Source organism: Carcharodon carcharias, chromosome 4, assembly GCF_017639515.1.
Source record: "Carcharodon carcharias isolate sCarCar2 chromosome 4, sCarCar2.pri, whole genome shotgun sequence".
NCBI lineage: Eukaryota > Metazoa > Chordata > Chondrichthyes > Lamniformes > Lamnidae > Carcharodon > Carcharodon carcharias.
This window is the reverse complement of record NC_054470.1, coordinates 143,663,322-143,685,544: the sequence shown is the minus strand read 5'-3', so window position 1 is coordinate 143,685,544 and position 22,223 is coordinate 143,663,322. Positions and strand designations below refer to the sequence as shown.

Genomic DNA, 22,223 nt, shown 5'->3' with positions numbered 1-22,223 from the left:
CAGTTACTCACATTCCCATTGTTTTCAAGTACTAGTACAGTAGTTCATCCAGTGCCACTGCATTATGTGAGAAATAAAACAGGATTTTTTAACCTAACCCACCCAGTGGGAAAGTCAAATCAGCTGCCTGTTTTACACCCCTCCCAATTTTACTTTCTATCGCTGATGAAAATGACCCCTCCTTCAAAAATTGCGTTAATATGTGTAAAAATATTTGTTGTGTGGCCAAGTGAATCAAAACAAGTTGGTAAAGTTAACAAAGCGTGTCTTTTTTCCTACTATCAGGACCATCAGATGAAAGGCTAAACCACGGTTCTGAATGCTTGTTCCAGTTGTCCAGGCAGATGTTAAAGATTCCATGGCTTCATTCTACTAGCTGGGAGGTTCACCCAGCGTCCTGATCACCATTCTATCTGCAACCAACACCTCAACCAACTTGATACACCAGATATTCAGCTCATTGGCATTTGTGAGACACTTGTGTGCAAAATGGAAGCTGTGCTCGCCTACAGACGAACAAAGACTGTGCCACACTGCATTCCATTGCATATGAAGTACTTTGGGCTGCTCGTCACAGACCTGATAAGTGATTGTATAAAATCGGATGTTTTATTTGTTAAGTTTGCTTGTCTTTATTTGGTTCCACAAAAAACAGGCTTTTAAAAACAAAGCTGAGCGCTACTTAATTATTACTTCATTGTCTATGGATGTGCCAGTGTTTCCAGGGATAGAGGAAAAGAGTGGGTCCTTAGGTGGAGAACCTCCCTTGGTGGGGATTCTCTCTCTGTTGGAATACTGTGGTGGCAGGGTGGTCTGCACCATTCATGTTGACTTCCTTGTTTCTTCTCACACAGGGGTGTCCAACCTTTTCGCATGAGGGGCCCCTTGATTTTTTTCTTACTCATGGGGCCGGTGATCAAATTTTGGGAAGATAAGGCATTAGAAATTTATCTCGCTATAAATTAAAACAACAAACAATGTGCATTTTTACAAACAAGCTTCAAATGAAAGAACTAATTTATCAGCTTGAAGAGAGTTTTAAAATTAAGCAGTTGCTTGACCAGGAGCTGATGTGGGTAAATGAGCACAGGGAGTGGCGGGTGAATGGGGCTCATTCAAGTCAGTCCTGAGATGGTGCAAGGTGCTATAATGCAAGTTCTTTAATTTTGTTGGTTTTTCTTTCTCTCCTGCTCTAAAGACTGGATCAACCTAACACTAGAATTGAATCTAACTGCACTGGTTATTAATTCCTTAAGAACTTTGAAAATGGAATGAAGCTCCCACCCCAACATGGCCATATCTTGTGTCAATGTCCTACTCACTACTGCCAAGTCCAGCACTTGAACTAGCTGCCTACAATGAGCCTTTAAGGCTGATTTATTAAGGTTGTTGACCTATATTTGACAGCTCAGACTGGTGGTCAGTGACTATCAATGGGAATTAAGCAGCTGAAGGACTGAACCACCGTCAGCATTTCTGCATGAGTACTTTCTGCCAAGAAATGGCGGGGGGGGGGGGGGGGGGTGCAGGCCCAAAGCATCTCCCAGAGAGTCAGCACTCCAACCTGGCAACCCCAGGCTGCAACCCTACAGTTTTTCGACCGCCAAAAAAGGCACAACTCATGCGCAAATCCGACACAAACAAAAAAGAAACACAGCAGCCATTTGGATACTTACCTACAAATTGCTTGCCATTCTGAAACTCAAAATTTCAATTCTGTGCTTGTTGCTTACAGGAAGTTGACAGATTAATCCAGGATTTGTCAGAGCTGTTACTGATCAGCTTCAATTCATTCTCGGCAGACAAACACTCCCTCGTTCCACTCCCACTCCGGCAGACAAACACTCCCTCGCAATCTCTCCTTGCGGCAGACAAACACTCCCTCACAGCCTCTCTCCAACCCGTCAAACAGACGCTTCTTTCAGCGTCTTGAGTTCTAGCCTCACCCATCCACATCCCCTTCTGACTCACCACCACCACCACTCTGGCCCTCAGGTCTCAGGGTGAACGCCACCACTCACCTTCCCACTGCTCCTTCAATCACAGGCTGTTTCTCTCCTGCGTTTGCTGCTCAAAGGCTGACGATTGAGGTTGTGGTTGGAGGAGCAGCTCCTTACAGAAACTTTTACTTTCACCTATATGCATTTTGAATTCTAGCTGGTGGGCCCGATGGAAACCCTTGGTGGGCTGGACTCTGGCCCATGGACCTTATGTTGGACAAGCCTGTTCTACAAGAATCCTGGGGCCTGTTACCAGTTTTTCGTGCTTATATTCATTTACCCATCTGTTCCCCATCCTTTATAGAAACATAGAAACTAGGAGCAGGAGTAGGCCATTCGGCCCTACGAACCTGCTCCGCTATTCATTATGATCATGGCTGATCATCCAACTCAAAAGCCTGCTCCCGCTTTCTCCCTATACACTTTGATCCCTTTCACCCCAAGAGCTATATCTAACTCCTTCTTGAAAATATACAATGTTTTGGTCTCAACTACTTTCTGTGGTAACAAATTCCACAGGCTCACCACTCTCTTGGTGAAGAAATTTCTCCTCCTATCAGTCCTAAATCGTCTACCCCATATCCTCAGACTGTGAGCCCTGGTTCTGGGCTCCCCTACCATCGGGAACATCCTTCCTGCATCTACTCTGTCTAGTTCTGTTAGAATTTTATAGGTTTCTATGAGATCCACCCTCATTCTTCTGAACTCCAGCGAATATAATCCTAATCGACTCAATCTCTCCACATATGTCAGTTCCGCCATCCAAGGAATCAGTCGGGTAAACCTTCGCTGCATTCCCTCTATAGCAAGCTTTCAGCTGCTCATACGCATGCTTAAATCTTGTGTATGTCTTTTGTTTCTTGATTTCTTTCATTATGTTTCCAGTTATCTCTTGCTTTTATCACTCTCATTTAACCATTAAAGCACCTTACCACTCACTCCTTTTCTTTTTTCACCTTTCCCTAGTGTTTTCCCTAGTTCAGTTCCTTTTTAAATTCTATTCATCTGAAATATTTTCCAGTTCAGATGAAGTGTGCAAACCTAAAATGTGAACTTACTGCTGAAGATTTCCAATGTTTTTATTGTTGTTTCATTATTTATCTCCTCTCCATTCTTTTTAAACTTGGGGATGTTCTGTATCATGAGACTTGGCCTTTCCCTAAGTTTCTCAGCTAAAAAAATCCACCAAAGCTTGCTAGTAAAGAACCATATATAATATCACACAGGTCTCAGTAAATTCTCTCTGTTACTCTTTATAAACACCATACACAAGGTAGGGCATACAATTGTCCTTTGTATTTGAGAAGAAACGTAAACTACACCTATAATATGCTAAATAAAAGAAACATACTTGGAGGTTCTAATATGCATGATGTGTGCCTTCATTTACAAAGCAATTATTCAACAAGAAACGTAGTGAATCTTACCTGCGTTTCCTGCACTTGGTGGCCTTTGTGTTACTCCAGGAGACATACTGTTCCTCTGCAGAGAAGGATGACCCAGTGGCATTAGGTTGTGATTGCCCAGTGAGCTGCCTGGGCTACTGTATACCAGACTGTTTTGGTTGGACACTGGGATTGAAACTGGCATCTCAAAGTTAGGTGGTGGAACAGCCTATACAACAGGAAAGAGCAGAAAAAATACCAAAATAGGGAGGAATAGTCAATGTTACAAAAATAAGCCTAAATTCAGTTCTGAGCTCAGATCAGTGCAGTGATGATTTAGTTTGCACGACACTTAAGTTTTTTTCACTGCAGATTTGTTTTAATAATTCTAAATCCATTTTGCACAGGTTGGAAAGCAATTGTATTCCAACAAAATGAAAGCATTAATGAAAATGTATTTCATAACTGTGATAAGATGCTTTCAAAATTTTGAACAAGCAAAACTAGTCAAAGCAGCTGAACAACTGGAATGAAATTCACAAAGAAAAGTAAATTCTGCATTATTAAACATTCTCATTTCATGATATGAGGCAAGAAAATTAAAAGTAATCATGATTTCAAAAGGAAGCTGGATGAGTTCCAGAGAGACTAAAATTCTAGAAAGTAGGTAAGAGGTAGTTCTCACTAGAGCGACGGAGATTGAGGGGCGATTTGACACAAGTTTACAAAATTATGAGTGGCATGGACAGAGTAGAGAGTCAGAAGCTTTTTCCCAGAGTGGAAGAGTCAATTACTAGGGGACATAGATTTAAGGTGAGAGGAGAAAACTATAGAGGAGATGTGCGGGGCAATTTTTTACGCAGAGGGTAGTGAGTGACTGGAATTTGCTGCCAGAGGAGGTGGTGGAAGCAGGTGTGATAGTGGTGTTTAAGAGGCAGCTTGACAAATACATGAATAGGATGGGAATAGAGAGATATGGACCCCGGAAGTGCAAAATGTTTTAGTTGACAGGCAATATGATTGGTGTAGGCTTGGAGGGCTGAAGTGCCTGTTCCTGTGCTGTATTTTTCTTTGTTCTTTGTTCTTAGTGATAAATTATGTCAGTTACTGTAGTCTCTTTGAGCTTCTGCTTGAATTTGGAAATTGGTGAGATTTTGATCCTAATTAGTTTAGATTTGATTTATTTTGTTTCTTCTTCTCCCAGGAGATTGCCTGATTTGCTGAGAGGGTGGGGGAAGGGGATGTTAATATCACATTTAGGCAACAACATGCCTAGATAAGACTGGGTGATTAGCCAGTTGGCCTTTTCCATTTATATCATATTAAGTGGCTGATTCTTTTTTAGCCGTTCATAGGATATGGGAATTGTTGGCGAGGCCAGCATTTATTGCCTAGAATTAAAGGCCCTTCAGAAGGTGGTGGTGAGCCACTTTCTTGACCGCTGCTGTCCAGTTTGTGAAGTTACTCGCAACAGTACTGTAAGGGAGGGAGTTCTAGGATTTTGATCCAGCATCGATGAAGGAACAGCAATATATTTCCAAGTCAGAAAGGGAAACTTGAAGGGGGTTCCCATGCATCTGCTGTTCTTGACTTTCTTGCTGATGGAGGCCATAGGTGCTGTCAATGAAGCCTTCACAATTTGCTGCAATATATTTTGTAGATGGTACATACTGTAGCCATGGACCACCATCGAGTGAAGGGATCTTTAAGTGATAACAGAGAGGGCAGACTGGTTTATTCAGTATACATAGATTTCCAAAAGGTGTTTCACAAAGTGCCACATAATGGGCAGAATTTTGTCCTCGGATGGTGGGTGGGCCCCACTAGCTTGGCGGTGGGCAGCCAGCTGACCCCCGGCACTGAAACAGGGCCCATCGCCAATTTAGGTGGACGGGCCAATTAAGGCCCGCCCAGTGGCATCTCTGACAGGAAGCGCTATGCGCTTCCTGTTCCGGGGGGGGAGGAAATCCCCATCTGTCAAAGTGCGCTCTTTCGCTGAGGCAAAGTCCTGTCTCAGGGAAAATACTTACAGTGGAAAAAACTTTAAAAATAGAAACATTAACAAATTATTAACATGTCCCCCTCATGTGACAATGTCACACGAGATGGGGCAGGTTAATAAAGAACACATAAACTTTATTAATGTTTTACAAAACGGACATGAAAATTCATCCTGCCAGTGGATGAAGTTTCATGAATAATCTGGAGCCCGCTGGGGCTGCTGGCTTGCCCCTCGGGGCTGCTGGCCTGCCCGCCAGCCTTAAGGTTGGCCCGGCAGGTCTTTAATTACTTTAATTAGCCTGTCAATGGCTTCAATTGACCATTGACAGGTCGGTGGGCGGACAGCTAATTTGCTGTTCGCCCACCTTCCTAAAAATTTAAATGGACTGGGATGATGCCAGGGATTCCTCCCGACGTCATCCCGCATCATTTTCCCCTCGGCGACTGGGCCCCGCCCCCAAATCACCGAGGTTAAAATCCTAGCCAATAGGTTTACTAGCAAAGCTGAATTAAGTGCATGGAATAAAAGGGGCAGTGTCAGCATAAATACAAAGTTGGTCGAGTGACAGGAAACAGATAATGGTGGTTGTTTTATGGATTGGTCAATGGGGTTCCTCAAGGGCTGGTACTAAGACCACTGCTTTTCTCAATATAAGTTGATGTCTGAGACTTTGGTGTACAAGATATAATTTTGGAATTTGCAGATGACACAAAATTTGGAAGTACTGTGAAGCATGTGGTGAATAATGGTAGACTTCAAGAGGGCAAAGTCAGGCTGGTGAAATGGGCAAACATGTGGCAGGTGAAGTTTAATGAAGAGGAATGTGAAGTGATACATTTTGGTAGGAAGAATGAAGAGAGGGAATAGAAAATAAAGGGTACAACTCTAAAGTGGGTGCAAGGGCAGAGGCAACTCGGGGTATATGTGTAGAAATCATTAAAGGTGGCACAGCAGTTTGGAAAAACAGTTAAAAAGGCTGAAGGAATCCTGGGCTTTTAAAATAGAGGCATAGAGTACAAAAGCAAGGAAATAACAATGAACCTTTATAAAACGCTGGTTTGACCTCAACTGGAATATTGTGTCTAATTCTGGACACTGCACTTTAGGAAGGGTGTGAAGACTTTAGGGAAGGTGCAGAAAAGATAAGGGTCAGTTATCTCAGCTATTAGATGCCTAGATTGTGATGTAGAATAACATTAACAGCATGGGTCCAATCCCTGTACCAGCTTAGGTAGTTATTGTACCCTGCATCCTCAGCTTGCCCCATAGTGCTAACATGCCATAAGCCATGATTAGTAACCTTTGGACAATGAGGACACTACATGAAGGGAAAGCAAAAGAGATTAACGAGGCTGATGCCAGGAATGAGACACTTCACTTACAAGGGTGGATTGGAGAAGCTGGGGCTGTTCTCCTTAGTGAAGAGACAGCTGAGAGGAGATTTGATAAAGGCATTCAAAATCATGAGGGGTCTAGCCAGAGTAGATAGTAAAAGTTCCCATTGGCGGAAAGGTTGAGAACCAAAGTGATTGAACGTAACTGGCAAAATATCCAAAGGGGACATGAGGAAAAACTTCCTTTGCACAATGAGTGATTACAATCTGGAACGCACAGCCTGAGAATGAGCTGGAGGTAGATTCAAATGCATCTTCCAAAAGGGATTTGGATAAACATCTGAAAAAAGCAAATTTGCAGGGCTATGGGGATGGGGGTGAGGGTTTGGGGGATGGGTTTTGGAATTAGGAGGTGTTTTGATGCAGTGGAACTAGCTAAATTGCTCTTACAGAGAGCCAGCATGCACAAGACTGGCTGAATGATCTCCTTCTGTGGTGTAACTGTTCTACGATTCTATGGTGGAAGGGCTGCTATGCCCTGGATTGTGTCTAGCTTCTTGAGTGTGTTGGAGCTACACTGATCCAGACAAGTGGCAAGCATTTCATCACACTCATGACTTGTGCTTTAGGAACATAGGACTTAGGAGCAGGAGCAGGCCATTTAGCTCTTTGGGTCTGCTCCACCATTCAATAGATCATGGCTGACCTGGTTGTGGTCTCAACTTCACTTTACCATCTGCTCCCCATAACCCTTGGCACCCTTGTCTATCAAAAATCTGTCTAGCTCTGCTTTGAATAAATTCAATGACCCAGCCTCCACTGCTTTCTGGTGAAGAGAATTCCACATACTAATGACCCTCTGAGAGGAAGAAAATGTCCTCATCTCCATCTTAAATGATAGGCCTCTTATTCTTAGAATGTCCCATAGTTTTAGTCTGTTCCACAAGTGAAACATGCTCCCGGTATCTAACCTATCAAGTCCCCTCAGAATCTCATATGTTTCACTAAAATGACCTCTCATTCTTCTAAACTCCAATGGTACAGGTCCAACCTGTTCAATTTTTCTTCAGAAGATAAGCCCCTCATGCCAGGAATGAGTCAAATGAACCTTCTCTGAACTGCTTTTAACTCAATTATATATTTTTTCAAATAAGGAGACCAAAACTGTACACAGTATTCTAGTTGTGGTCTCACCAAGTCCCTGTAGAGCTGAAATCAGACTTCCTTATTTTTATATTCCATTCCCTTTGCAATAAATGCCAACATTCCATGTGCCATCCTAATCACATGCTATATCTGCATACTAACTTTTTGTGATTCATGTACCAGGACACCAGATCCCTCTGTACCCAGAGTTCAGCAATCTCTCCCCATTTAAATAGTAAACTGCTATTCTACTTGTGCTGTCAAAATGGACTAGTTTACATTTTTCCACATTGTACTCCATCTGCCAAATTTTTGCAGACTCTCTACCTCCTCTTGATAGTTACTTTCCTACCTATCTTGGTGCCATCAGCAAATTTACCTACTGTACATTTGGTCCCTTCATTCAAGTCATTACTGTTGATGCAAAAAATTGAGGCCCCAGCACTGATTCCTGTGCCACTGTTACAGCCAGCCAATCTGAAAAAGACCCATTTATCCCAATTCTCTGCTACCTGTTAGCTAACCAATCCTTTATCCATTCTAAAATGGTACCCGCTATACCATGTAATCTTATCCCATGTGGTAATTTTTGATGGGGCACTTATCAAACATTTTCTGGAAATCCCAGTACACCACATCTACCCTTTATACAACTTGATTTTTACTTACTCAAAAACGCTAATAAATTAGTTAAGCACCATTTCCCTTTCACAAACCCATGTTGACTCTGCCTGATCAAATTATGATTTTCTAAGTATTCTGCTATAACCTACCAAATAATGGATTCTAGCAATTTGCCAATGACAGATATGAGGCTAACTGGCCTGTAGTTTCCTGCTTTCTGTCTCTTCCTTTCTTGAATAAAGGTGTTACATTTGCTATTTTCCGATCCACTGGGACCCTTCCAGAATCTAAAGGAACTTTGAAAGATTATAAACAATGCATTTACCATCTCTGCAGCCACTTCTTTTGAGGCCCTAGGATGCAGGCCATCTGGCCCTGGGGACTTTTAATAGTTTACCCAGCACCTTTTCCCTAGTGATGGTGATTGTTTTAAGTAACCCCCCCCAACCTCCACCCCATTCACGTCTTGATTTTTTTTTGGGAAGTTTTCTAAATATTCTATAGTGAAGACAGACAAAAAATACCTGTTCAATGCCTCTGCCATCTCCTTGTTTTCCATTATCAAATCCCCAGACTCACTCCCTAGAGGACTAATATTAACGTTAATTACTTCTTTCCTATTTAAATACTTGTACTCTAGATGGTGCAAACTCTAGATGGAGGAGTCATAAGGTCAGTAACCAGCCTCTGACCTTCTTGTAGCCACATTATTTATATGGCTGGCCAGTTTAGTTTCTGGTCAATGGTGATCCCCAGGATGTTGATGTTGTGGGATTCGATGGTGAGGGGAAGTGGTTCGACTCTCTCTTATTGAAGACAGTCATTGTTTGGCACAAATATTACATGCCATTTATCAGCTCAAGCCTGAATATTGTCCAGTTCTTGTTGTATGCAGGCAAGGACTGTTTCATTATCTGAAAAATTGTGAAAGGCACTGAGCATTGTGCAATGATCAGTTAACATCTCTACTTCTGACAGAGGGAAGGTCATTTCAGAAGCAGCTGAGGATGGTTGAGCTTAGAGCAACGCCCTGAGGAACTCCTGCAACAATGCCATAAAGCTGAAATGATTGGCCTCCAACAATCACGGCCGTCTTCCTTTGTGACGAGTATGACTCCAACCAGTGAAGAGTTTCCCCCTCATTCCTATTGACTTCAATTTTACCAGATGTCACATTTAGTCAAATGTTGCCCTGATGACAAGGATAGTTACTCTCACCTCATATCTGAAATTCAGCTGTTTTGTCCATATTTGGACCAAGACTGTAATGTTCCTGGCAGAATCCAAACTAAGCATTGGTGAGCATATTATTGTGATTAAGTGATGATTGATTGCACTGTCATCAGCCCCCTCCATCACTTTGCTGATGACTGAGAATAGACTGATGAGATGGCAATTGCCTGGATTGGATTTATCCTGCTTTTTGTAAACAGGGCACACCTGAGCAATTTTCCACTTAATTGGGTAGATGCTAGTGTTGTAGCTTTAACTGAACAGCAGTGGTTACACTACAAAAGTACTTCATTGGCAGAAATATGCTTCAGGGTGTTCTGTGGTCATGAAAGGAGTCATATAAATGCAAATCCTTTCTTTCCAGGAATTTCAAGTTTCAATTATGCAAGTAGCACTTTTTTAAGACCAAAGGAACCATCTAGAATGCAGGGTTCTAATGTTTTCTCTGCATCACATTGTAGGAAATTTGCAGTGTTTGAGAACTCTTGCCATCTACCTTACAGTACTGCCACTGTTGGCATCTTCACCTTGATGCTGCAAGGTGAATGAGGTGTTGTTACTGCCTCTGGCAAAGCAGACAATTCCCTCCAAAGTGGTTGCTCCCAGCTTAGTCGGAGACAGCATAGCCATAGTTGTAAAGTTCCATATTTGTCAGACGATAAGATGCACATTTTTCCTGGAAAAAGTTGCCGAAAATTGTCATGTGCCTTATGGTCTGAAAGATATCTAATTGCACAGATATTAGCAACAGTTTCAGAGTTACACACAATGATTATGGTTCCAATTGTTTGATTTGAGTGTTTAGTAAAATCTGGTTCAAACTTCATGGGCAGAATTTTACCAGCGGTGAACGGAGGGCGGGGCCCGCTCACCAACGCGTAAAATGATGCGGGATGACATAGGGCGGAACCCCCGACATCACCCCGCCCCATTTAAATTTTCAGGAAGTCGGGGGCACAGCAAAATTAGCTGCAGGCCCGCCAACCTGTCAATGGCCATTTGGGGCCATTGACAGGATCAATTAACCAATTAAAGGACCTGCCCAACCAACCTTAAGGTTGGCGGGCAGGCCAGGAGCCCCAGCGGCAACTAGAAAAAGCATGAAACCTCATCCACCGGCGGGATGAGGTTTCATGTAGGGTTTTAAAAATTGTAATGAAGTTGTTCTGTAAATTATGAACATATCCCAACTCATGTGACATTGTCACATAAGGGGTCAAGTAAGCGAATTTTCTTTTCTATTTTTAATATTTTTAAAAGTCGAGGCAATCTCCCTGAGACTGCACTTAGCCTCAGGGAGATGTGCGCTCTTTCGTGCGCATGCACAAAAGAGCGCACTCTCGATTTTAGGGATTCCCCCCTGCCTGTACAGGGAGTGCATAGCGGTTCCTGGTGGACATCATGCTGGGCGAGCCTTAATTGGCCCACCCACGTAAAATGGCAGTGTGGCCCCGATCGCTGGTGGCGATCGGCTCCATGCCTGCCCGTGATTAGGTCAGGCCTGCCTGCTTGACAACTGGGAAATTCTACCCAATGGGTGCAAAATAAAAAAGATTCTGTTACATTGTAGGATTCAAACTGGAAGTGGTAATGTATGCCAAAGAGCTTGGAAATAGACATTTTAGTCCTCCTCCAACCAAGAAAATTATAAGAGAATGGAAGAAGCAAGAGGAACTAGCGAAAATATAAAAGGGCATGGTGCAAAACTGCTATATCAGGAAAGAGAGGTGAAAATTTGGACAATAGAGGACATGAGAAATGGAATTTCTGTATCTACCAAAATGAGGATATGTGAAGCAAGAAGAGCAGCAGTACCAAGCGGCAAACTGATTTTGAAAAGGTATGGGCTAAGCATGTGCACTAGAACCAGGATAGCACAGAAGATACTGACTGAATATGAAGCAAAGATATTTGAATTTCATAGGTTCGATATTAATGCAAGGAAAAAAACATGTTTTGAACTTGGCAAAAATAAACAATGTTCCTCTAACTTTTGATGTTCCATCAGACAAGACTGGTATTGAAAGTGTTAAAACAATACCAACAAAAACTTCTGGCCTCAGAAAGACCCACTACACTGCTGTTTTGACTGTTGTTCTGATGGTAAAAAGCTGACATCATTAAAGATCTTTAGGAGAAAAATGGCACCAAAGGTTGAAATTCCACATGGAATATTTTGTTCATGTTCATTATAAGGGATGATTGAATGAAGAAGGGATGCAAGTGTAGGTGGAGAAAGTGTGGCTGAAGTGTTCAAGTCACCTTCTAAAAAACCAGCCCTATTAACTTGTGACCAGTTCCAGGCGCGTGTAACTAAGGCCACAAAAAAGGGTTGTGGAAGTGAAGACACAGCCATCTGTGATTCTAGTTGGTCTGATTAGCCAATTACAGCAGCTGGACATTTCAATAAATAAATCATTCGAAGGTGGTATCAGTAATGCCCTGGATCCTAGATGGCAATGAAAATGACATACTATTTGAAGAAAGTGATACTTCATATAACACAAGTGATGATGATTGTGACAGTAGTGATAAGGAATTTTGGGGCATTTATGATTAGCAAAACTTTGCGCTGCAATTTTTTTCCATTTCTGTAATGGTAAATATGAGTATTAAGCACCTACATACACTGACATATTTTTTCCTGAATATTTATTTTTAAAATCTTGATGCATCTTATGATCTAGCAAATATGGCTGCTGTCAGTAGCATGGGCAAACATTTTCTTCTAATTGTGAGCAGGTCAAGAGACTTTCAAATTGTTGCCCTGTATGGTATTCTTGAGACATCAGAATATTAAAGACGCTCATGGTGCATTTGTGTTTTCACTGATGCTATAGCATCCAATCCATAGCATAAATAAAGTAGTTTCCACATCGCAGACAACAAAAACCAGTTTTTGTTCTGTATTATACTAAATTTTTCTGTAAATAAATGGAAAAAAATATTGACATCTCACAACCACCCATACCTCCCATCACTCACCCAGAGGCAGTCATAGCTTTCAAGACACATATCTAACATTCAAATATTGCACCTCACCATCACACACCTTCCAGTGATGCCACCTAACACCCAGCTTCTTGCAACCTCCACATACCTCCAGCTTTTCAACTATGGCAGGCACATTACCCAAACACAATCAATGACGTTCTTCCCACTCTTCTGCAGGACAAGATGCAGCAGCAAACTGGTGGGCAGCAGGTATGCCTACATCGACTGAGCCTAATGAAGGAGTCAGTGCTCCACTTCATGGGCTGGCTGCGACCAAATCGCTGAGACCATTCAGGTTGATGGTATGTTATTTTCTTAGGTCTCTTCTCAACTCATTCCTCTCCCTCATCCTGTTATCTGGCGCGATGAGCAAGTTGGGGATAATGTAACCATGGACCACTTTCCAAGGTGTTCTCCAACACCCCATTTGGAGCAAAGCGGTTCAGGATACATCATTCCTACCTCCCCTCTTCCCAAGGCAGCCTCTGGATTCCTGGGGGCAATGGCTATTTGCTCATGGTGATAACATTATGGACAATACAGCAGGCCACTATGAAATTTGAAACATGCTCCATTATGTGCTGGAGGACGCACCCTAAGCGAACATACATACATACGAACACCTGTACTAGGAGTGGGAGTAGGCTACTTGGCCTCTTGAATCAGCTCCACCATTCAATAAGAGCATGGCTGATCTGATTGTAAACCTTCACATTCCCGCCTAGCTCAATTATCTTTCACCCCCCTTGCTTATCAAGAATCTATCTATCTCTGCCATAAAAATATTTAAAGACTCTGCTGCCTCCACCTTTTGAGGAAAGAATTCTGAAGGCTCACAACCCTTTTGAGAAAAAATAAATCTCCTCATCTCTGTTTAAATGAGCAAACCTTTATTTTTAGACAGTGAACCCTAGTTCTCGATTCTCCCTCAAGGGAAAACATCCTCTCCACATCCAACCTGTCAAGACCCCTTAGGATCTTATATGTTTTGATCAAACCACCTCTTACTCTTCTAAACACCAGCAGATAGAAGCCCAGCCTGTCTAACCTTTCCTCATAAGACAATCTACTCATTGCAGGTATTAGTCCAGTAAACCTTCTCTGAGCTGCTTCCAAGGCATTTACATCCCCCCTTAAATAAGGTGACCAATATTGTACACAGATGTATCCAGATGTGGTCTCACCAATGCCCTGTATAACTGAAGCATAACCTCCCTACTTTAAGTATTCAATTCATCTCACAATAAACAATAACATTCTATTAGCTTTTCTAATTACTTGCTGTACCTTTTTTTTATTAGTTCACAGGATGTGGGTTTTGCAGGCTGGGCCAGCATTTATTGCCCATCCCTAGTTGCCTTTGAGAATGTGGCGGTGAGCCTTCTAGAACTGCTACAGTCTATGTGGTGTAGGTACACCCACAGTGCTGTTCTGTTAGGGAGGGAATTCCAGGACTTTGACCCAGCAACAGTGAAGGGACGGCAATATATTTCCAAGTCAGGATGGTGAGTGACTTGGAGGGGAACTTCCAGATGGTAGTGTTTCCATCTATCTGCTGTCCTTGTCTTCTAGATGGTAGTGGTCGTGGGTTTGGAAGGTGCTGTCTAAGGAGCCAAGGTGAATTCATGCAGTGCATCTTGCAGATGGTACACACTGCTGCTACTGTGTGTCGGTTGTGGAGGGAATGAATGTTTGTGGAAGATGTGCCAATCAAGCTTTGTCCTGGACAGTGTCAAACTTCTTGAGTGTTGTGGGAGCTGCATGCATCTGGGCAAGTGGGGAGTATTCCATCACACTCCTGACTTGTGTCTTGTAGATGGTGGACAGGCTTTGGGGAATCAGGAGGCGAGTTACTCGTCGCAGGGTTTCTAGCCTTTGAACTGCTCTTGTAGTCACAGTATTTATACAGCTAGTCAAATTCAGTTTCTGGTCAGTGGTAACCCCCAGGGTGTTGATAGTGGGGAACTTAGTGATGGGAATGTCATTGAACGTCAAAGGGCAACGCCTACTAACCATTTGTAATTCATGCTCTAGGACACCCAAATCCCTCTGCATCTGAGCTCTGCAATCTTTCACCATTTAGCTAATATGCTTCTTTTATATTCATCGGGCCAAAATGGACAATTTTACATTTTCCCACATTATACTTCATTTGCCAGATCTTTGCCCATTCACTTAACTATCTATATCCCTTTGTAGCCTTCTTATGTCATAGTCACAACCTACTTTCCTACCTATCTTTGTGTCATCAGCAGAGTTAGCAACCATACCTTCAGCCCCTTCATGCAAGTAATTTATAAGAACTGTAAAAAGTTGAGGCCCCAGCGGTCAATGCATTGGAATCACTGCTTGGGCAGGCCAATTGTCTGCACCACAATGTCTCTTGTGGTTCTGTGGCTAACATGGTGAGCAGATGAAGTGCAGGGAGTGGTTATCAGCCATGAAAACAGGGCTAGCCTTTGTCCTCGAGCAGCCAGTGTCTCTGGTTCACTTGGAGGTTCAAAAACGGTGGGTATAGCTGACTGGTGAATGATGAATATATCATAGCTGCTGCCAGCATAGTGGGTATTCACCGATGTGATATATTTGGGAGTGGTCATGCATCAACTGCTCATGCATAGTTTGTAGCACTTGAGATTCCTGGACCTTTCCCCATTGTCATGGGGGACCCATAGAGCAATGTCTATTGATAGAAGGTGCCCTGCATCATTGGGAATCCCAATATTATGATGAAGCCAAGTGCTCTCTCATCCTGTTTGTTCCTGCTCAGGAAGAATACAAAAACTCTTCTTTTCATGAATAGATAGCCTCTGTGATGTCCTGCATGCTCTCTGATCTACAGTGTACTGGGGTATGTTTGAGATGTTGTCCTCTTCCTCGTGTAAAGACCCAGATGGATAAAAGTTCAATCCCAATGTGAACATGATAACTACTGATAGGGCTGTCCTCAGCTTGGTGCAAGGCTCCACGTTGGACTGGAGGTGGTAATACAGTTCAGTGACCACCTCATATCAGGCAATGTTCTGGGTCAGTTGGATGGAGAAGAAATGCTATTAAAAAAACCCTTGTTGAATAGAAGCTTCTATAGAGAGTCCTCCTCTCACTCCCTCTTTACAGAGCTTCACCTGTCAGCAGCCTCTCCATTTAATGATCATATTGCAGACCAGGAGGTGCTGCAACCACAGCCCCCATATCTCAGTTACCAAATCCTATGTCCTCCCTTATTAAGCAAGTTATCCGAAACACCTCCAAAAATACACCACAGCACTTCCACAAATTCAGCCTAAGCAGAGGTAAGTCGAAAGCACATCAGCTGAAAGTTTCAAGTTCGTATGACCCTTCTTCCGAACCCTGAAGAAGGGTCGTACAGACTTGAAACGTTAACTCTGTTCCTCTCTCCACAGATGCTGTTAGACTTGCTGAGTTTTTCTAGAATTTTCTGTTTTTGTTTCAGATTTCCAGCATCCACAGTATTTTGTTCTTATCACCTGAAAGTTGGTGTCTGGTGCTTTAAACAGTGTTAATGGCAGAGGAGGGTGATTGGAGGGGGGTGGTGGGAGGGTGCCCCTGTGCTGCTAAATGCCTGTTCAGTTGGGTGTGATCAGCACAGGCCTACATTAGACATAAACAGATTAAGTTCCTAAAACAAACATCAAATCAGCCAGAATAGCTATTTGATATCATGATAGTACCACTGCTGATGCTGTGGGCAGAAGGACAGCACACCAGTGCTAGTGCCTTTGTGATGGGCACCACAGGAGTCTGTACCAGAAGTGGTTGGAAGCAGGGGCAGTGCCACTTTCTTGCTCCAGGGTTTCTAGCCTAGCAATATTATGGAGCCCAATTTTGTGCTCCTAAAGTAAGAACAAGTCATGAAAACGTAACTTTAGAATGAACTTGGGGAAATAAAAAAATTAGTGTGCGACATGATGAACCCTAACAGCACCTGGACGCTGTGAGAGGTCTTTCTTGAGCAAGGAAGACCTATAAGTAAGAGCAACAGGTTGGGAAAGAGTTCTAGAAGATGAGCAACAGATTATCAGTGCTGCAAAATGCCAAGGGAGATGCCAATTTGGTAAATTCACCTTCACGCAAGACTCCAAGAGAAATGAAAAGTGAGGTTAAGTTCATAAAAAAGGCAGGCAGCGTGAAACAGACAGTAACACATTGCAGGATTTCATTACCTAAAGATGGCGTGGTGCCTCACCGAGTAGGAGCACAAACAGTCAAAATCAAAGATATTTTTTTATTATTGTATCTTTGTAAGCATTGGGCAGAAAAGAGGTTCTGCTCCATTCTGAAGGAATGTGAGAAGGACAATATGCCATCACAGGATATACCCAAATGTCTTTTATTGATTAGCTTAAAGCAGCATTAGCAAAGGCTTCGGACCATGCTGTCTTCCTACACTTTTGGCTGTCAGCTGTGCATGGCCTGGGGGAGATTAACAGGAAAACAGTTTGCGGTGGGGGGGGAGGGGGCTACAGTAGGAAACCAGAGGGTTATTTTAAAAAATTCTTGTGTTATAGTTTAAATTATTGTCTCATATAAGTAAGTAAAATAATTCTTTAATCTGTCATACATCTTAGTTTTGAGAAGTTACGAGTTACAGTTTATTCTTTACCTTTCAGTTAATTTAAATGATAAGCTTCCTTACTCTGACCAGCTGGATAGCTTAATTTATATATCTCATTTTAAAAATGTAATAATGCAAGTCTTTTATTGTTCATTAACATGCACCTAAAAGTATTTTAAAATTATCAATGATTCAGTACCTTCTCAATGACTTTCCACATGAATGTACTATGGAAATTTTGCAACACACCTTTTTACAAGCAGGGCTGTTGCAAACGTACTAAATTTATTTTGGCTGTGTTAATGTTTTTTTTGATGGGGAGGTTTTGGATTAGAGGCTGTGTCTATAGTTCATTCAGGGTACCCACATTAAGTCAGATCTTCAATAGCTCTTTGTTTTTATTTTCTGACCATGTCTTCTCTAGGTTCCACCATTTCAACTTTCCTCAGTAATGTCCTTTCCACCCTTATTTTGTGGTCTACTGGGTGAGGCGATTTTAAATGGTGATACTACGCCATGCATGTGTGGGCTTTTAGTAGGCTGTCATTTTGCTGGTGCCATCCTTCCTGTCAGATGACAGCATCCAATACTTGAATCTGGACGCCCTGCTCTTTTTAACCACACTGACCACAATGTGAACTGTCACAAGCTGAAGCTGGAGACAGTAATATTCATTTTATTTATTTTGTGATACTATTCCAATAAACTTTTTCTAAATCAAAACTGAAACATTTACTTATATATCATGCCCTACATTGATTTACAGGACAAAAACAACTATTTTAAATGTTTAGAATAACAGTTGTAATCATGCTGCTGTTAGGAAAAAAAAAACTATTGTACCTATGTTCATAATAACAAGCATAGTTTAAAAATAAAGGAAAAAAAATAAACCCAACTTAGCAGACCACACAGTATTATAAGGTGATCACTATGGTGAGCTCATTATTCATGCAACAGTAAGCACATGCAGAAGTTATGTTATTTCTCTCAGTTTTCTGGCTAGGCATATGAATGACTATGAGTGTTGAGGTTTTGGTTTAGTTGTCAACGAAATAGCTTAGTGTTAAGGCAGGAATATAAAATGTTCTTGACGGGACGCAAAGCAATTTTTGTAATCCTGTTAAATCACCCCAGCACACAATGTGTTTGAATTTCATCAACAGGATTTCATGCAAACTGACTCTCTACAGCAAGCAGTTAGCTTTAACCCTTTGAGTACAGATATCAGGTTTAATTTTTTAACATAAATGTTGCATTGTCAGATAATATTTGCATTATTTTTAATATTAAGAAAATATACAGAATTGTGTTTAACAATAAACAAATGATAGCTGTTGCTAAAGGAAATTTTTTATGCAGTTTACTCAAATTATCTTTTAAAAGGTAACTACTTTATATAACTTGACAGTCATTGGTGTGGTATTGCATGCATGCCGTGCGTGTATTATGCAGCAAGATATATTTTTCTTCGTAATAATATTATCACATAAAAATGCATTTACACCTATGTGCATATTACAAAGTTGCTGCATGAAACATCTATTTTTCCTATTAATTGAGCAAACACTTGGTAAATAAATCTATGTGGTTAATAGGATGAGAATAAATGTAAAATATACCCTTCTGTTTGGTATTTGTAACCCCGCCAATAACTTCCTCATATGCATAATAATGATGACCAGGTGGGTGGTGAACAAAGACAAGGAAGTACACTGAGTTACAGCACTGTCTTTTCATCAAGGGTACCTGGGTTTGAATCTAGGTCAGAAATATAGAAAAAAGTTTTTCTCCAATGCATATTAAAGATCCTAAGTAAATGAAACAGTGTTAAACTGATCTGAAGTAAATGTTTGTACAGAATGACATCACACTGAAGTCTGCACACTCAACCTTACTTGGCTGTATCATTAATACAGGTCATAAGGATTTGGAGTAGGTGAGCGAAAAGGCCATATTGGGGTACAGGAGTTTGCATTGCAAAGTTTGAAATTTTGGCACATTGCTTGAGTACTATAGCACGAGGTCACTACCAATTCCTGTCCATACCATAATTAACCAGTGCTTCTTGTTGCAATCATTGAGTGAAAGGTGGGTTGACATGAAAACAGTTCTATTTAGTGTTTTTTATTTGGGATGTACAAATACAATAAACTAAATTGATACAAATCGTTGAGAATAGAACTTAAGTTACATAATTAAGACAGAAATTGTCAACTTTTCGGGGAGGGAACATTATTCACTATTCTGCAAAGTCAAGTGTAATTTCTAGTTATGATGTAATTGCATGTGATTTAGTGACATTTTAGTAACAAAAATCCTATTTTCTCAACAGAATGATGTAATCGCAGGTTTGTCAACAGATCAAAATGATTTGTAGCAAATTTACAGGATCTTAAAATTGATGGATATTGCAAAAAAAAAATCAGTTTTCCTTACATTATTAAAAAATACTGCTTTATGAAGAGATTATGTTTATTAGCATATATAACGGAAACAGTATGGGCATGTTTTTATCATTTTTTTTAAAAAGTGAATGAAAAAGCTATCAATATTTGTCTTAACTCTTTTCACTCAAACATCCTGTTTGATAATAACACATGCTGATAGTGAATGCTCTGCTCAGGAAGGGATGGCTTATTTACAGATCAGTATATTCCAACTTATACAGAAAGCACGATTCCATACCTGGAATCTCCTCTGCAGTTTTATTAAAGATCTTATTTATTCTTGCTTGTTTCATTTATAGTTGTATAATAAAATTCAAAGGTTTTGTAGATAAACTTTCTGTTACAGATTGTGTTGCACAGTCATTTTTACTATTAATTTTAGACTCTCAGTTCTTCTATTTAGTTAATCACATGCGAATGAGCAATTCAGAAAGCACCTAAAAGCTGCTTTAAAGGGATGGTAACTAGCTGCTTTACATGGACTGTATGTTTCAAAATAATTTACAGTTTGGCAACAATTTGGGTGTAACTTTCACACCATCATGATTGTATATGAATAGCCATTTAAAAAAACATGTTGTTATTTACTAGCAACAAAACTGGGTATCATCTGAATTATGTATATTGATGAATTAAATAAGGATAATAAATAAGGGTTACTTTTTTGTCCTACTGAAGATGTCTTGTTTGCAAGCTACGTGTAAAGCTGTCTGAAATGTAATTTAATATGAAAGAAACCTGCACCAAAAGGGTAAAGTAGATTACTGCAGCAGTCACTAGCAGAGCAGCCATCTAACTCATGGTACTTACAGGTATTTTATGATTCCTGATCATATTATCAAACTCTTCATTAATTTTTTTGTATTTTTCTTCAGTGCGTGGGGTGAGAGCGTAAGAGGAGTCAGGATCAGGGCTGTCACAGCCTTTGTTTTCTTTCTTGTTCAATGCCTGCCAGGTTCAGAGAAATATCAAAAGTAAAAATAAAGGAGGGCCCTCGTACTTACACACAATCTTTGCCTGCTGATCATTAGATCAATATCTTCATTTATTTTTCTGCACTTCTCATCAGACTCAGGGCTGTGACCCACTGAATCGTCTGCGTCTGGGTCTGGGCTGTCACAGCCATTTAGTCCCTTCTTTCTCAACGTCTGAAATACACAATTTGTAAAGTTCAAACTTCTACACAGATCACAAGGGACACACCGGAAAAAAGGATGTCTAAACTCTGAGGGACTTTGATCAAAACTGTAGTCCATTTAAGATCAAAGATGATGAATAAATACTAAATGAAAGAAACCAAACTAACACTACTATATATGAAAGGTTCCATATACATTTCATGTAAATACCAATCATCAGTTACAACCTTTGGTGTGATTATATTCAAGACTATTTGCAATAATACAGTACCATTTTTCTGAACCCATCAATTCAACCAATTAAAACAGCCTCTTCTACCTCAAACTCATGCAACAGCTGTTTTATTGACCTTGAGGGATAATTAGCCTTTTAGCTTTAAAACTGAGCATTTTTTCTTCCATACTAATAGTTCCAACAATTGTTTCCTGAGAATTTTAACAATTAATGTTAGAAGCAAAATGCAAAGAAAGCAAAATATTTTAATATTTTTTTTTAAAACGTATTGAGTGAAACTATAATTTTGTTATATTTTTGATTTTGGTTCCGAAATGTTGCTGCAACCCTCCCAAAAATTAAAAAAAAAACTTTAGCCCATCATTTGTATGTTTTAAATATCTTTGTTCTTTGATTTAAATGAATTCTTGCTCCAGATATTTGCATCTGAAATAGAAATATTCTGTTCTCATCAATTACTATCTTAGTTCAGTGTTATTCTAGCACTATTTATTTCACCAAATATTTCTGAAAAATGAAATAAAATAGAACAGAAAAATGAATACATTAGTGAAACAGAACAGGCAGTGCCTTGTCATGCAACACTCCACCACATGAATGACACTCGTTTTTTTTATTAAGATGCCTGGATTTTAGTGAGAGTTTTGAAGAAATCTTGTTACACAGGAAAGCTTTTTCAGTTAAAATGGTAGTGGTAATAGATTTGCAGTATTCTGCTTTTGTAGAAGGTTTTTCAGTATTGGTTTCCACAATGAGAAAAAAATGAGTGACCACTGGGGTGTGGCAATGTCTCGCCTCTACTACTTCGATGCATATCAATTACTGCTTTTGTGGTTTTATCAACTTCTTACTGAAAGATACATTTGCAAAGCATGCAACTCCTATTCAGCTTAATAAATGGAATTTTGTGCAGTGTGTACAGTAAATGCATGTATTTTCCATTTACATAAACATGCTCATGCACACATACACAAAGCATATATCCTAGATATAGACAAATAAAAAAATAAAATTATTGCTGTAACAGCTGTACCCAGAAATCTTGGCCGGACTTGTCCAGCCCCTCATGCTGGCGGGATTTTCTGGTCTTGCTGATGTGAACAGA

The 22,223-nt window shown here is 40.6% G+C and overlaps 1 protein-coding gene across 4 annotated transcripts in view; it reads right to left on the bottom strand.

Annotated features, from left to right (window-relative positions):
• The window catches only part of mef2cb (myocyte enhancer factor 2cb), a 277,190-nt gene that overhangs the window by 46,040 nt on the left and 208,927 nt on the right, over positions 1-22,223 (bottom strand). For 2 of the 4 annotated variants that reach the window (XM_041185709.1, XM_041185710.1), the window contains 2 exons: positions 20,749-20,892; positions 3,428-3,614 (listed from right to left, as the gene is read on the bottom strand). In XM_041185709.1, the coding sequence (XP_041041643.1) occupies positions 3,428-3,614; positions 20,749-20,892 (331 nt within the window). Of the gene's footprint in view, positions 1-3,427; positions 3,615-20,554; positions 20,693-20,748; positions 20,893-22,223 lie in introns of all 4 variants that reach the window. The other 2 variants (XM_041185712.1, XM_041185711.1) reach the window with 2 other exon arrangements.